General features: G+C 32.3%; 1 protein-coding gene across 1 annotated transcript in view; it reads right to left on the bottom strand.

Annotated features, from left to right (window-relative positions):
- Positions 1-1082: 1082 nt before the first annotated feature.
- LOC124354425 (GPI inositol-deacylase) overlaps positions 1083-15823 on the bottom strand; it is a 44211-nt gene continuing 29470 nt past the window's right edge. The window contains exons 13-16 of the mRNA XM_046804870.1: positions 15428-15550; positions 10333-10460; positions 8429-8536; positions 1083-6394 (exon numbers count right to left, since the gene is read on the bottom strand). Coding sequence (XP_046660826.1) covers positions 5767-6394; positions 8429-8536; positions 10333-10460; positions 15428-15550 — 987 coding nt within the window. The 3' untranslated portion in view covers positions 1083-5766. The remainder of the gene's footprint in view (positions 6395-8428; positions 8537-10332; positions 10461-15427; positions 15551-15823) is intronic.

Here is a 15823-nt window from a genome sequence, read left to right as displayed (position 1 = left end):
GCAAGTCACAGCCAAGTCAAGGTTATGTTGACAGTCTTCTTTGACTCCAATGGAGTGGTGCATCACAAAAGAATACTATCTTGAGGTTCTTCATCACCTACGTGATGCTGCAATTTCTGGCTATTTCCTAAGATGAAAATGCGTCTGAAATGAAATCGATTTCAAAAAAGAGAAGACATTAAACAAGATACGACGATCGAGCTTAACAGCATTCCAAAAAATGTCTTCCAGAAATGTTTTAAATAATGGCAGAAGCACTGGGAGAAGTGTGCACATCACCAAGTAGCTACTTTGAAGGGACTTAGAAATTTGTAGCTCTAGTTCAATAAATGCACTTTTAATTAACAAAAGTCCGATATTTTTTGAACAGTCCTTGTATAAATAGTATTAAATTTGATAAATAAATATGCACAAATTCACTAAATTGTTGATTAAGAATTTTTTAGTGCTAAACACGTACACTAATCATTGGAAAGTTGTAGATATTATTTTATTGTGAATTGATTTGAACTGGTATTAATTACATAAAACAGTTTCAACAATTGGAAGCAAAAAATCAAAATAAGTTGGGGTTTAACTCCGGTTTCATTTGATATCAGTTTTTACTTGAAACAAACTGCTTCTATACTTCAAACTAATTTTGTTCTATACCTAGTCATATCTACAGCTAACTGCTCAAGTGTAGTAGAATTCAGGGATGTACCTAAGGAAAAATGGAAGATGGATCCTCCACAAAATATTAAGATTGAAGAGTATGATAAATCTCAGAATATATACAATAGATACTTGTATTTATATTTATTATTTATCAATAAAAACTACTGATATAGGTAACATTTCTTGAAATTTTAAAGATTAACTAGTCATTATATGTGTAACAATAATACATTCTACTCCTTCCCCCTCTTCTCAAAATGAAATCCAAGGTACACCCCTATATCGATTTGTTCTATGAATAATTTGATCCATTTATTGCAAAAAGAAAATGGATAGTCGAGATCGTAAATCCCATAAAAAATAACTAAGACTAAAGCTAAAAACGAGTTATTGAGAAAAAATACAATATAAAGCGACTAAGCAAATGGTAGTAAAAAATAAAGAAGTTAGTTTTAATGAAATAGAATACAACACTATTATGTAAAATAATAAATAAGAAACACAATTACAAAATGAACACAAATGATTTACAGTAAAATCTAAAAATGCTAACAACTTAAAGAACTTAAATGTTACAAATAGAACATTGCGCTACTATTGAGTGTATTACATTACTGCAACTTAATTAAATAGCTGAGATGAATTCATTTTAAGTGAATTAAAAAAAAGTTTTTATTAATTTTAAAATGAACACTATTATTAATAAAAATGTATATTAATACATTAACCACTTCTGACAAAACTTTACATTTACAAACATTACAAAAATATTCTACTGTTCAAATACATCTTAAGAATAATTATAAATATTAAAAAACAAATTTTTACTCTTATAAGATTCTTTTCAACGGTTGCTTTTCTTAATCTAAGGTAACATAAATATTTAAATACTAGTAAAATAGTTTTACAACAAAATAACTCATTTAGTTGGCTTAGTTCTCGGATGGTAATTGTTACAACCTATATTGAGCAGCACAAGAGAAGCCCGTTGAGAAAAGCCAATAGGAGAGAAGCGTATGGTTATTAACATGGAAACATGGTTCTTAATTTTGAAAGCTATTACAAAACTAGAATTCTGACGTGATGCTAATACATCTAGAATAAAGGGCTAAGTGCCCAATTCCGACTTCAGCTCATGAAGAATTACTAATTCTTTTTTTAAAATGACATGTATTATTTTTAGTAAGATTACCGTAAGTATGACAGCTGTGGTGGGTGGAGCTGAATCCACCATCTTGTTATCAAAAGGTACTGATATCTGTATGTACAGCAGTTGTGGGGTGTCCCTCCTCTATGACATTTAATTATGCACTGCAATAGACAATCTCACCCCGTGTGAGTGTATTCTGTAATTTTTGACAAAAAATCACAAACCAATTTAAATTCACCACCAACTTTGTGATATGTACGGGAAGGCATAATCGTGAAAGCCGAGAGAGGTAATACACATGCACTGATTTAAAAAGAAAATGACCATATCAATGTTCATACAATGGTAGTTCCAGCCTTGTGACTGATGAATTAGTATTAATAAACAACAATAACATTTTCTGAAAATCATTACTTTGCGATGGAACATTTCCTCCAAATTTGGTGGAAAAGTTTGGTTACAATAAAGGTTGTGCATTGAGGGTTCAGAAACACCTACCGAAAAACTGGCAACAGCTCAGACTCTTGAAGAAGATTATGGTATTTAAATATCACCCAAATCGTAACTGGGATAAAACTTAGGACAAAGCATGTCAATTGTAAATCAGTTGATATTGACAATAAACTGCAGTCTGAATCTTAGTCTTTATTTTCAATAGACCTCACTCAAGCTGACAGATGTAAAAATGCTTTGGTCACTATAAGATTTATGATACCAGAACACTCAGGCCTTATAATTTAGATAGTATCAGCCAAGTATTATTAGAGAAAGGTAAGACTTAACAGCAATATCACACAATGCAATGCGTATTAGCTATAACAGCACGTTATTTGTAGCCTCACCACCTATGGATTTCTCTTGTGTTGTCGATTATACAGGCTAATCAAGATAAGTTTTTAAAAGGAGGAAAACAATGTTTCAGATGCTTTTCTGTTATAACTTAAGTCAAAAACTTATAAAACTTTAAGCTTTAAATACAGCTGAACAATTTATAACAATAAAAAAAAAAAAACAGTTTGAAATGAAAAGTATTTATACGATTTTTATCTAAAAATCACAACATAAACTAAAAAATAGAATTGTTATAAATATAAGACATTAATATATATTCAAAAGTTTTACTAGATCTCTTTCTCATTGTTTACAAATCTATAAAATACTAACTTTACAAAAGAGAAAGTTTGAAAAAATTACTTTAAATTATATTTTTTCAAACATTTTAGAATAGCTTTCAAAATATAAATGGATTTTTAATAATACGTTTAAGATTACAGAAAATGTCAATACACCAAAGTGAAACAAAAGAAAACATAAAATACTTTAACAATGAAACCAATTGTTTTATAAGGGACGGACTTAATTTGTTGGTTATATGGTTTGTAACGTATATATTTTCTTTAACACCATCGCTGGTAAAATTTAATTTTGTTGGTTCATGTTGGATGTACAGGATATGTCAATGGCCATACTTACTGCCCTACTTCATCGGTCTGACCAACAGTGTTCACTTTGAACTTGTTTATGGGTGAGTACGGTAGAACAATACCATTGTTTATTGTACACACTGTAGTTCACTGTGGGCATTACACTGTATATCTCCTTTTATTCTTGACCTGCTATATGTTTGATGAACAGAGTTGAGTTTTGAATAATATTAGTTAAATTTGCATTATGGGGCGACCCACAGACTGAGCAATAGCTCGGGAATACTGAGTCAGTTAACGACAGCAAAAGCAACAGTCTGAGTGAAATGGACTCTGACCTTGGTATTCTGCACTCAGAAATATAGACTTGTTACACAAACTGATTCTTAGTGCTGTTTCCATGTACGAATAAACTGATTTAGATTGAACAAAATAAACACTCTTATAGGCTTGATCTCACTTGAATACACTGAACTACCTGGATTATTTACATAATTTAATCTATTGAATGACGTTTATGAATTTTTCCTAAATCACTTGTGAAATAATGTGAGTACTTATACACTGAGTAAAGGCAATAATTACATTTTTAGTAAACATCCCCTCAGACAGAGTCTAAAGGAGAATCTGCAAAATAACATGTTGACAGTATAAGAACAAACAATACAGAACCGAAAATTTGACTGAAGACTGAAATCTAATTAGAATACAGTAGAGTGAACAGGATTTCTGCAGATTCTCCCAGACCTTTCTATAGTGTGCCATCCAGTGAAATTGCTAACATTATCTCATTATAATATTGAGTTATCTGTAGCTGCCTTCCCTTATGGCCAGACATCTTTAATTATTTTTGTTTTAAAATAACCAAAATCTGCTGATCAATACTTAAGTACATATTTCACTAGCAATGGTGGAATATAAAACTATTGAAAATAATGTCTATTCCATTTACTTAACACCAAAACTTTTCAAAATTCCAAACATTTGTAAAAAAATTTAAATTTACAGAAAAGCAGTGTTAAACTACAACAATATTGGATATTCTGAATATTTACCACTCAGCAAATATAATCATGATCTGAGAATGAAATGTAATCACTGAAAAGCAATTTTTAGTCATCCAAAAAACTACAAATGAAAGTTAGAGTTATTTTTTGAGCAAAATTTCGTTACTCACAGTAAAAAACCGAGCAGCAAGCAATAGCTGCCAGTATTTTAGCTTGCTCAACATTATCGGAACAGGAATACTGGTTTGATGACTCAACATTGATTCACAATGGCCCCATCTGTTCTGAACTTGAAGAAAAAGGTCGGATTGGACAATCACTTTAATTATCTCTCCTTTTCCTGTTCTAATTCTTCTGGTTCTTGAGGATGTTACAATAAGCAGATGATTTTATGTTTATCCCTTTGGGAGCATCCCAACCCCCAAGGATAAGAAATAATATCAGAGTAAAACTACTATATTCAAGAGAATATACAAAATTTACACTATATAGGAAAGATAAGTTCATTAATTTGTTTCACATTACAACCATATTATATTAATAACATGACTAAGGTCATGTCTTGCACCTTTATCAAGTACACAGAAAGATGATGTTCATATTAGGTCAACTGGCTTTTTATTGTGAACATTTCCTTACAACAAATATTTGTCAAACAATTAACAATAAACAATTGTTTATTTATTTTACTAAAATTATTAATGTGGTTCAACCCTAAATCTGGTGAAGTGTGAGCACTATATATAAGAAATACATACCAAGGTCATTTACCCTGATTTAGGGTTAAACTATTACACTTAGAAAACTAAATTATTTAAAATAGTGTTATCAGCAATAGTTTACTAAGGAACAATGATAAAAAAAAGACAGAACATACAAAATAAGCCAACAAAAGGTGTCTTAATCTTGAAGAGGTTGTAATGTAACATAAAAAAAACGGTAAGTGGTGTTTTAAGAAAGCTAGACAAAATCTTGTTCCAAACAGTCAAGTAGGAACTATTATATTACATTTAAATAAAATCAAATAGTTAAAAAAATTTGATAGCTGCTTTAGGTTTCCAAAATTCGCTAGTATAAAATTCACTCCATAATTACGGTGTTATCTAAAAGCTAAGTTCTTACTTTTACAAGAGCCTTTTTATGTTTTTGTTTATCAAACTTTAACCATACAAATTATACTCCAAGAACAAACTTAAAACAATCATAGATGCTGGTTTGCATTATTTGAATATACATTGGAGCATTATATTTCTATTCACTTAAACAAAATTCTCTTAACTGAATAACATAAACTGTTGCCAGAAGAAGGAGTTACATTATTGCAGTTTCCTCAGGATTAAATTGTATTAGAATAAATGCTTATCAATATTTGCCTTAATTTAAGACAAAGTAGTGTAATAAAATGACTAGATACACGTTTTTAAAACATTAATCCGAGATATGTAATAAAAATCAAGGAATATTTCAGAATCGCAAAAACCTGTGAAGTTTCTTATCGCTCTTTTTCTATTTTATCCTCAATAAGATTTCATTCTGAGCTCTTCCTTTTCAACCGATCTTTCTTCTGAACATTTTCTTGTTCCGTTTCATTTTTTCCCTTTATTTCACCTTCACTTTCATCAATCTCTTCTTCTTCATCATCCTCCACATCTTCCTCTCCAGCATCTTCTTCTTCTTCATCTTCGATCTTCGGTTGTTCTTTCAGTTCAGTCAGTGAAACAGCCTCGTATGATGACAAGGACATCTCAGACATTCTAGAGTTCATCCGAGAAGGGCTTTCCGATTCCCGTTCAGATTTGTCCGATTCCTGTTCTGACTTGTCTGATTCCCTTTCATACTTATCCGATTCTCGTTCTGACTTGTCTGATTCTGTTGGGGAATTTTCTTCTTCTTCGTCTTCCTCCTCAGTGTCACCACCACCCTCGATGGCCCTAGCATCTGATTCCTGTTCACTATCAGAAGCAGGAACAAGTGGGTTAGCTTCCTCTTCACCCTTGAGCCACCGAAGCCCCACCCATTCGTAAAATTGGTGAAGCACTAAACACACAAGTGCTGCAGCTGTCAGCACAGGCAGATTGAAAAGACTGATGGGACAGTACATCAGCACCAAACAAGCCAGGACGAACATCACATTGGACATCATCTTGTACAACTCCCTGCAACACACCACACTCTATCAACCTAAATAGCTATCATTCCATGATTTAATTTTATTAAAATGTTCAATTTGAGATTTTAGACGATAAGCTAACTTCTAATTTTTACTATATATTTTTACTATAATCTTGTTTTAAATTTAGAAAAAAAAATTTAGGTTTGAGGCTATTTATAGAAAGTTTTCTCTACTACAGCACCAGTATAACCATATTGCAGATAGTGATGGGTGAGACTTGGCCTGGAGTTTAAATAAAACACAGAAGAATAGGTTCATGCCGGACCTGAAGGACGAGAAAAGGGAGAAAACCTTCAGGAGAGTGATGCGTGGAACTAGTGATGTAGAGAAAAATGAGTAACATATTGTAGATAATTTATTTACAATATTAGAGAAAATAAAACATGCTAACATTGTTCTAATTTATATTATTAATAGGTATGATCATAAAGATTGATCATATAAGAAATAAGCTAAAGCCAAAGTGGTGGAAGCCACAAGTCAGGGATTACATAAAGCCAAAGTGGTGGAAGCCACAAGTCAGGGATTACATTTAACTCTAAAAGAAAAAATGGCTAGCCAAACTCATAGCTGAGGCAGTTAAAATCAGAAAGGAACCACAACACTCTCAGAGCCTGAATAACGACCACATCATGGACCGAGCCTCCAACAGGAAACTTTATAGCCAGACTTATTCAGTTAGGAAGTTAAGCAACTACATTTATTTTGAAATAACTAAATAATAATACTCATGTATGAAAATTTGGTCTTAATTGAATGACAAGTTTACTAGTTATGAATTTTAAAAGTTGCAGTTTAGTTGAAAAGCTCCAAATATTGGTATTTTTCTGTTTTAACAACATATAAAAAACATTATTCTGAACACAGAAATAAACACACTAAATTTTAATACAACTCTCATTATTGTAGCTTTACAAGTTAGTCTGTGGTTAACTTTCAATCACTTTCAAACACGGGTATCTAAACTTTATGGTCTAAGAGTAGCCTTCAAGGTTATTTATTATATTACTTAAGTTTATGCATTACCATGTGTTGTTTTTCTAATTACTTAAATTTTTTTTGATTACTCTATGTATGTTAGTGAACTACATAAGTAAAGTTTTTATGTCTTTCGAAACTTTCTTGTTAATTTAAAATAGGTTTATAGCATTGAAATTCTGTTGGCTCTTTACTGCATAATAGTTTGATTCTGTTGTAACTTATTTTGTTGTTTAATGACTAATAACATATAAACATATCTGGAATCTTAACAAAGGCCTCTGTCTTAAATAGTGCTTTTAAAAATGTAATCTGCTGACTTCAAAATTCTTCTTTACATTGCACACCTTATCATTCTGAACTTGGCCTTGCAACACATTGTATTTGCAGAAGCTTAGTTTTGTAATGCCATTTCAAGTTAAATCATTTCATAAATGCACTTTACTTTATTTGCTAGAACCAGCCATGGCTGTACTGAGTATATCAAAAGCTTGTAATGAAATGGTGACACTACAAACAAGGCGGTGAACAAATTACTACTGACTTGTCGAGACTGTCACTGCTGGCTGAAGTGTTCTGAAAATAACCGACAAGTCTTGTACATGGCAATTGGTCAGTGCTACCCAATGATAATTAAGTATATTCGTACGTTCATGCTAATGAAATAAGTGCGTTTTGCATTATAAATGTATGTTGTTCTTGCCAGAAAAATAAATGATTTTAACTAAATTAGTATTCATTTTATGTAAGTAAACTATTTTGGTTACTATACATGAATTTAGTGTAATTATATTTTTATAATATTGACATTTTTAGGAAAGAGTCATAAAAAAAATGAACTCATATTGCCGATCCATGGTGTAGTGAATACTTATCCAGAAAATAAGAGTGCCATCATTTATTTGTCTTACAAAAACTCTCATTTAATTGCAGATAAATATTTTTACTGCTATAAAAATTACTATTGTATGCACGTTTTCAGTCATATCTTACACAATATGTGATTGTGTAGACTAGCTGGCTCCATGTATGAACTTACCCGCTGGAGCCACTGATAGGAGTATCCAAGGTCCAGATGACAGCAGCACAAATGCTGGAGACTAGAGCTGACATTGTGGCTGGATCAGGGTCCAACACTGGATTATATCTGTGGTACATTAGAATATTACGTTTAATTTTGAATTGAATAATAATGCATTGAAGTAATTTAATAATTTATTTAAAAAAGTGTCATAAAAAGAAAGTAAAAGAATATTACCACAATTAAAATTTAAATTTATGAAATTATTTGAATTATTAATTAACACATGCTCTCATAAACAATAAGCAGGAAAATTATAACATAAAAAACACATTATACAGATTAATGAAATTTTAATACATAAATTTAATTTGATAGTCGTATTAAGAAATCAAATGAACTATAATTACTTAAATTTGAAAATAAACACAAATATTTACTTCAGTTTAGCAGTTTAACCTTTTCCGGGTGGTCTATAAGTAGATATATCCACAAAATCAGTGAAGACAATACCAATTATTTTTTATGTAAAATTGTTCTAAGGGCTGTGTTGCCTTGGCAGTCAGACATTTTTGTGTTCAAACAAGCAGGTGCCAGGCACGGTTAATAAAAAAACCTGCTCAATTTACTCTTAGGTCTGGCTACACATACGTGTTATCATGATTGCTTTGGAAATTTGAAATGCCTACACATCACGACATATCAGTCACTAAAAAAACAATTTTTATGAACGAATGACACAAAGTTTTTGGTATTAATTGAAAGACAAAATCCCATTGTATAGAAATCAAATGAATGTTTTAATAAACAGAGTAAAAAGAACCAACAACAACTAGCCTGGAATGCTAAAACAGCACAATGTTTAGTTGACTGGTTTTTCAACACAATGGTGTGGTATTGAGTTGCTTATACAAACAAAGAAAAAAAATTTCCCATTCTTTTTATCTCACTAAACTGAGTTTTTTTCTACCATGAATACGTTTTGTTTTAGAACCTCTAACCTAAATTATCATTTATACCGTATGAAAACTTTTGTTGCCTTTCTTATTTACTATTTACCACATTACAGCTATAATCTACAGTTAATGAAAAACATTATATATATACGGCAATAAATTATTTCAGCTAGCCACATTTTTTGTCTATTTTAACAAAGGCTTGTGAAGTGCTGAAAACAGGGTGACCATTTTGAACTTATACTATGGCACCAGATCTACGGTTAAATCTGTATTAAAAATTAAAAGCTTTAAATATTGGTTTACAAAATCTCATGCTCAAGATTGACTTTAAGACCTCCTTAATATAACCAATGCTGAATTGTTTTGGCTGTCCGGTCAAGAATAAAAGTTAAAATTGTAATTTAATTCCACTTTTTAAAATACTATAATCCTAAAATTACATAGCCCAAAACTGGAAGTTATTTTAAAACGATTTGCTTTATATTCCAAACATTAAAATAAACAAGCTAAATTTTTCTCAATTTAATTTTCCTCATGTTATTTTCTTTTTTGCTATGTCTTTTGGAGTCATTGCTCATTTGTGTAAACAACAAATTCAAGTAGCATTTGTAGCAAACAATAATATTGCTCATGACAAGTGTCACTAATGGCGAGAAACAAACTTTTAGCTGGCTGGACGCACTATGGTTACATGCCATGTGCCACTTGCATCAGCATCGTGCCCAATGTTAAATTTTATTGAATGATGATGCATGCCATAAAACGAGACTATGGAATGATGTGTGAAGAAGCTTCATATTATTGTATTCCCACACCAGTGTGCACAAATTTCATGACTTCAATTTGCAAACTTCGGAGTTCATACTGCTTTTACTCAGTCATGGGAAAGTGAAATGACAACTGGCATACAACATCAATGCGTTGGATGCCCTACAATAGCGTAATGAAAAGTGAAAGAGTTACTTGAAGTTGTGTGCCCAGACCAAAACGCTGGGGAGGTGGACTAAGGTGGCAGTTCCCCACAGCATCACCACAGTTAGGTGGAAGTTGAATTGGGTCAGACTCTTCAGTGACAGCAGCTCTTCTGCCTCCTACAGAACAGACCATACAATGCTTCACTGAAATTGTTACATTTTCCTATACTTGAGTTGTATCTTACTATGGGCTTAATAATTTGGGACAATGGTACAGGTATTGATCAAATGCTAGAAATCCAAAAGAAAACTGTGAGAATTTTAGCAGATGCATATGTGTTAGATCATTGAAAACCTTACTTTGTAAATATTGGTGTTTTAACTGTTATTAATCTGTATATTTATGAGGTATTAGCAGATGTATGGTTTTGAAAAGAAATTATATTCATCACTACAATACAAGGAATAAAGATAAGTTAAATTTAGATAGACCTAAGATTAAATTAAACCATGTAAACCTTGGGCATTAAAATGTTTAACTTGTTTTAGCTGTGAGATTGATATAAGGATTTTTAACCTTAGAATAGACAAAGCCTATTATAATTTGATGGGAAATTATTAATGGCCGATAAATTGTCTATTGTATACACTATTGTACCTGCAATTAATTTCTACTACTTTGAGGAATCATGTAGTTAGGCTAAAAATGTTTGACACACAACATTGACCCCAGCATAAAATTAAAAATTTTTCTTTTGAGTTGAAATGTTTTAACCCTTTTAGTGCCAACGTCCAATTTTCCGGACGTTGAGTATATTGTCTCTAAAGTGCCAACGTCCGGTTTTCTGGACGTTATGTGAACTATGCGTTAAGTCCAACGTCCGGTTTAGCGGACGTTATGCAAACTACGCTTATAGTGCCAATGTCCGGTTTTCCAGACGCTTGAAAAATAAATTACAGAAAATAAATTATTACGATATTTATATTCAGTTTTCGGATAAACCTTTGACTAGACTTGAATTCACAATTCAATTGGTAGAACGACTGTCAGTGAATTAGTTAAATCAGCAAAAAATTCTAGACCTAATCTGTCAGATTTGCAAGTTAGGACTCCACAACGCACTTCAGGAAACCGTAGAAATTCTGACAGTACTAAATATTTCGAAAAAAATAACTGATGGTAGAGAAAAAAACTGTTGTGTGTGCAGTGCACAGAGCACCAAAAGTGGAGGAAAAAGGAAGAAATCTACTTACATGTGTACTAAACGTAAAAAAGGCTTGGTTGGTTGGTGTGGTAAAGGTTTGGTTTATATATATAAACTGTTAGCATAGTATTTTGTATTTTCATTTCATAAACCAGCTGTGATGTGTGTAATGAACATTTATTTTGAGCTTACATCTGATGTTACCTAGTGACAGTGACAACTGCAAGACTTTTAAAAAATAGCTATAACTTTTTTATTTTTCATGCAAATACTGTGAAATTTGTTCTGGTTGTACATAATTATGTGGTGTTTTATTAAATATAGTTAAAAAGAATGATGTATTTTTTTAAGTACATCTACATAACAAAACTTTGGAACTCTGAAAATTTTTGAAGGTAAGTAAAAAACACATATTTTTTAAATGTATGCTTTTGTTAAATAGTCATAATTTTATGTTTTATAGTAAGAATAACTTATTAGAAACAAATGGAAAACATTATGGTTATTGCCCCATAAATAATAAAAATATAATTTTTTAGCAAAACCTTACAAAAACGGTAAAATTGGCAGAACACATTTTGAAAGCACTTTCTTGGAGAAACTGTCTTTTGTAGCATAATACGGCCGGAAAAAATGGGTGGCACTCAGGGGGTATGATTTTTTTAAATTCTGGCACTAAAAGGGTTAAACCTTGAAGAATTAATCTTAAAAGTAAATAATACAATGATAAGAAACTGTACAAAGCTAAATTATATTTTTTTGATGTCACAATTCTAAGCAGAATGTTTTATGTTCAGCATTTGTAACTGGGATTTATGTACAAAATAAATTATTTCTGTCATAAACATGTAACTTAGGACTAGATGCTTGACTTTATATTTCCAGTTGTTGTTAAAAAAGGTTTAAGATCATAGCCGATGACGTCAACTTTTCACAAGATTTTCTGGACCAAACATGAGTTTCAACCTGCCATGACATCACTTGCAATAGCGATATTTCAATACAATGCTTCATGTTAACTTATAATGCGAGTGATATGTATAAAAAAATGGAAATTTTTATTTATACAAACACATTTTTACATATTTACTATTTATTGAAAGGTACAAACTAGAAACTGAGGAGTGCATTAAATTAAGGTTACAATTGTAATAATTATATAATATAAGATACACATTGCTGAGACAACACAACTTTCTCCGAGCAATGCTAGCTAGCAACTGATGCCATGATGGAAGAAGTACAAATATACAGATAAACTGTAGTGCATGGTTTGTAGTCAATGTATTAAATCATCATAAATTACTGAGGCACTGATGAGTTACATCACTGTACACAACTTTCTTATCTTAGTTATGTTTTTTTATGAATCAGATGTAAATAACAAAAAAACTTTGAACTTAGTTTTTCTGTATTTGTTTCTTATTCAACTCAATTTTTGACAATAGAAAATTCAATGGCACTTAAACAGTTAGAAAAAGTTTTACAGGTAGATTACTCAGGACGTGAAACGGTTCGCGCATGGAGGGGTTGTGGAGTTTTGAGGAGAAGGGTGGGGCGGGGTGGGTAAGGTAAGAGCGGAACGGCAGTGCGGGGCGGCCGGCAGCTACTAGCACTACTGCAGACATTGGGCTGATGCGCGTGTCTAGGCATTGTACTCCCTTAAAATTAACACGACTCCAAGATATTGCTGGTTAACAAAATAAAATATTACGATGAATAAATATGTAATGAATAATAAAAACTTATGAATAAATTATTTCTGTGTTGTATACACTAGGCTTACCTTAATCATCCACTAAAGGAGTAATCCCAGCCATGCAGTCGTCATCAGTGATTTGTTCTTCGAAACGGCCGAGCAATCGGCATCACTTCCTTCGCTATCACTGACACTGCCCTCACTTTCACTGTCTTCCCCCCAAGTTAATAATAAATCTCTCCGTGATATCATCGATGATCCTTTCATGACGTAAATATTCTTCTTCCACCCACCTTTTTCACGTGTTCGCAGCGGGTTTTTCCATTCATCTTGAGTAATGGAATCAAACTTTTCTTTTGCTATTTCCATAACACTTTTTGTAGAGAATTTAATATTTTTCTTTTTTATATACTCTTTTAATACCGTGGCCCATATCAATTCTATTGGGTTGAGGTCGGGATGGTATGGGGGGTAACCTTAAAACATGATGGCCTGCTTCTTTTAATATATGATCTATTTTAAAACTTTTAAAATGATGGCTTGTTAATTTTTATTAAGTTGTACAGTTCAGGTTTTAACATGAGCTGAGTTGTGAGTAATATTTTTCTCAGTTAACCATTTGATCATATCTTTTTTTTAAACTAGACAATGTTGGTGCTGGATTTAACTGTACATTATGGTAGGGCGCGTTATCAATAACTAGAACACTGTTCTTCTTTAGGTTTGGAACAAGTTTGTCTTCTACCCATTTCTTATAATTTTTAAAATTCATATCTTGGTGATAATCACCTGTCTTCTTTCCAGATTCAAACATTTCCAAGGCATTAGGGACGAACCCATCTTCACTACCACATGGAGAACAATCACCCGTTTCCCTTTACTTATTGGGTTCTTTAAACCTTTGGTTTCACTTTCTGTCCAAGTCTTGGAGACCGCATAAGAGCTGTGAAAATAAGCTTCATCCATATATACAATGTTATGTGCCCTGCTTCACGAAACTCTTGAATTTTCCTCAAATAATTTTAACCTCATATTCCGAATATCTGACTTTTCTACGAGGAGTTTTCCGATTATTTTCTGCTCTCTTCCACTTGAAACCTAGGTCCAGAATAATTTTTCTTAAACTAGATACACTCCCTTGATATTGTATTCTTTCTTTCATTGCCCTTAAAATACCCTTTAATGTTGGCCTTTCCTCTTCTGTTATGTGAAACTCGTTTATCACTCTTCTTAGCAAGCATTTATTAAAATCATCGAAATCACTCTTTTCCTTTTTTCTTGGTCTTTCTTTTTATGGGGAGTGGTGAATTTCTTTGTTTCTCCCCGGGGAATTTTTACTTTCTTTTAAAACTCTATACACGGTACTTGATGATTTCCCACAAGCATCTGCCACTTTTAGTCTGAGCTGTTTTCCTGACATTCCGGAGTACTGTTTATGCATATAATTGTAAACATTGTATATTATTTTCGCGTGCTTAACTGTGAATAACAGGTTTTTTTACAGCTTTAGAAACCGAAGCACCTGCGTTGTCCATTGTAACAACTGATACGTATGTTTTTAGTCACGCTAATAGACACTTCACTCGTAGAGCAGAAAGAACTGACTGACAGCGCTGCTCGGTGAGTGGGCCGGGCCGCGCATGCGCGCAGCGACATCTGTCCACTGCGCATCCAAGGACCGTTTCACGTCTAAGTAATCTAAGAGTATCTAGGGTTTATGTGACAACAAATTCTGGTTGTGCAAGTAAACATTATTTTATCCATTAAGAACCAGGATCGAGTACTAGAAATAAGTTATCTCTAAAACTACAGATGAGTTATAATATAATGTATAATATAGAATAGTATAATATAGATGTATTCATGGATCAATCAAATGTTACTTTAAAATGAAATGTTACATGTGTAACAGTGAGGCGTATCAACTACTGTAGCTTATCTCACACAAGTCATAAATTAGTCTCAATGGGATCTCATAACAGCAAACTTTCTAAACAGCAGTAAAACTACATGCAATATTTCATACTTTGTGAACAGAGATATTGGATCAGGTTATAACGTTTGTCGATTAACATGTTTTGGGATTAGTTAGCAAACTTACTGCAGTTTCCAAAGCTAAACATGTTGTCTTTGGTGTTTTTAATGTATTTTGGCTTCAGAAACTACTGTTAAATAACAAATAATTAAATTTAACATTCTCAGTGTGCAGAATCTGCCACATTGTCCTACTAATGCCTTACCTTAATGACATCATCCACCACTGGTCGCTCTCGCCCTCTCCATCTGGCCATCACCATGTCCTTGACATACTTGATAGGTGCGAAGAACAGCTGTTCTATGTAGTCTTCATACATCCCGCACACCTAATACAGAGCAAAAGCATGGGAGTAATCAACTATTGAGGGTCATTACCTGTACAATTTCCACAAGCGCCCCATCACGTGTACAGCACAAGCCACTGATGAAAAATATAATAATTAAAACAGTAATAAACAGTGCTGTTTAATTATAAACTTCTAACATTATTTTTCTAAATAGTTCAAAACTATTGACCTTTTTAAGTTTCGAGTTTTGAACAATGTTGTTAAAGGCTACTGCCGGGTTTATTTGCCATGCTCAGATCTGTTCAACAGTCA

Source organism: Homalodisca vitripennis, chromosome 2 (genome assembly GCF_021130785.1).
Source record: "Homalodisca vitripennis isolate AUS2020 chromosome 2, UT_GWSS_2.1, whole genome shotgun sequence".
Lineage (NCBI taxonomy): Eukaryota > Metazoa > Arthropoda > Insecta > Hemiptera > Cicadellidae > Homalodisca > Homalodisca vitripennis.
This window is presented reverse-complemented; position numbering and strand designations above follow the sequence as displayed.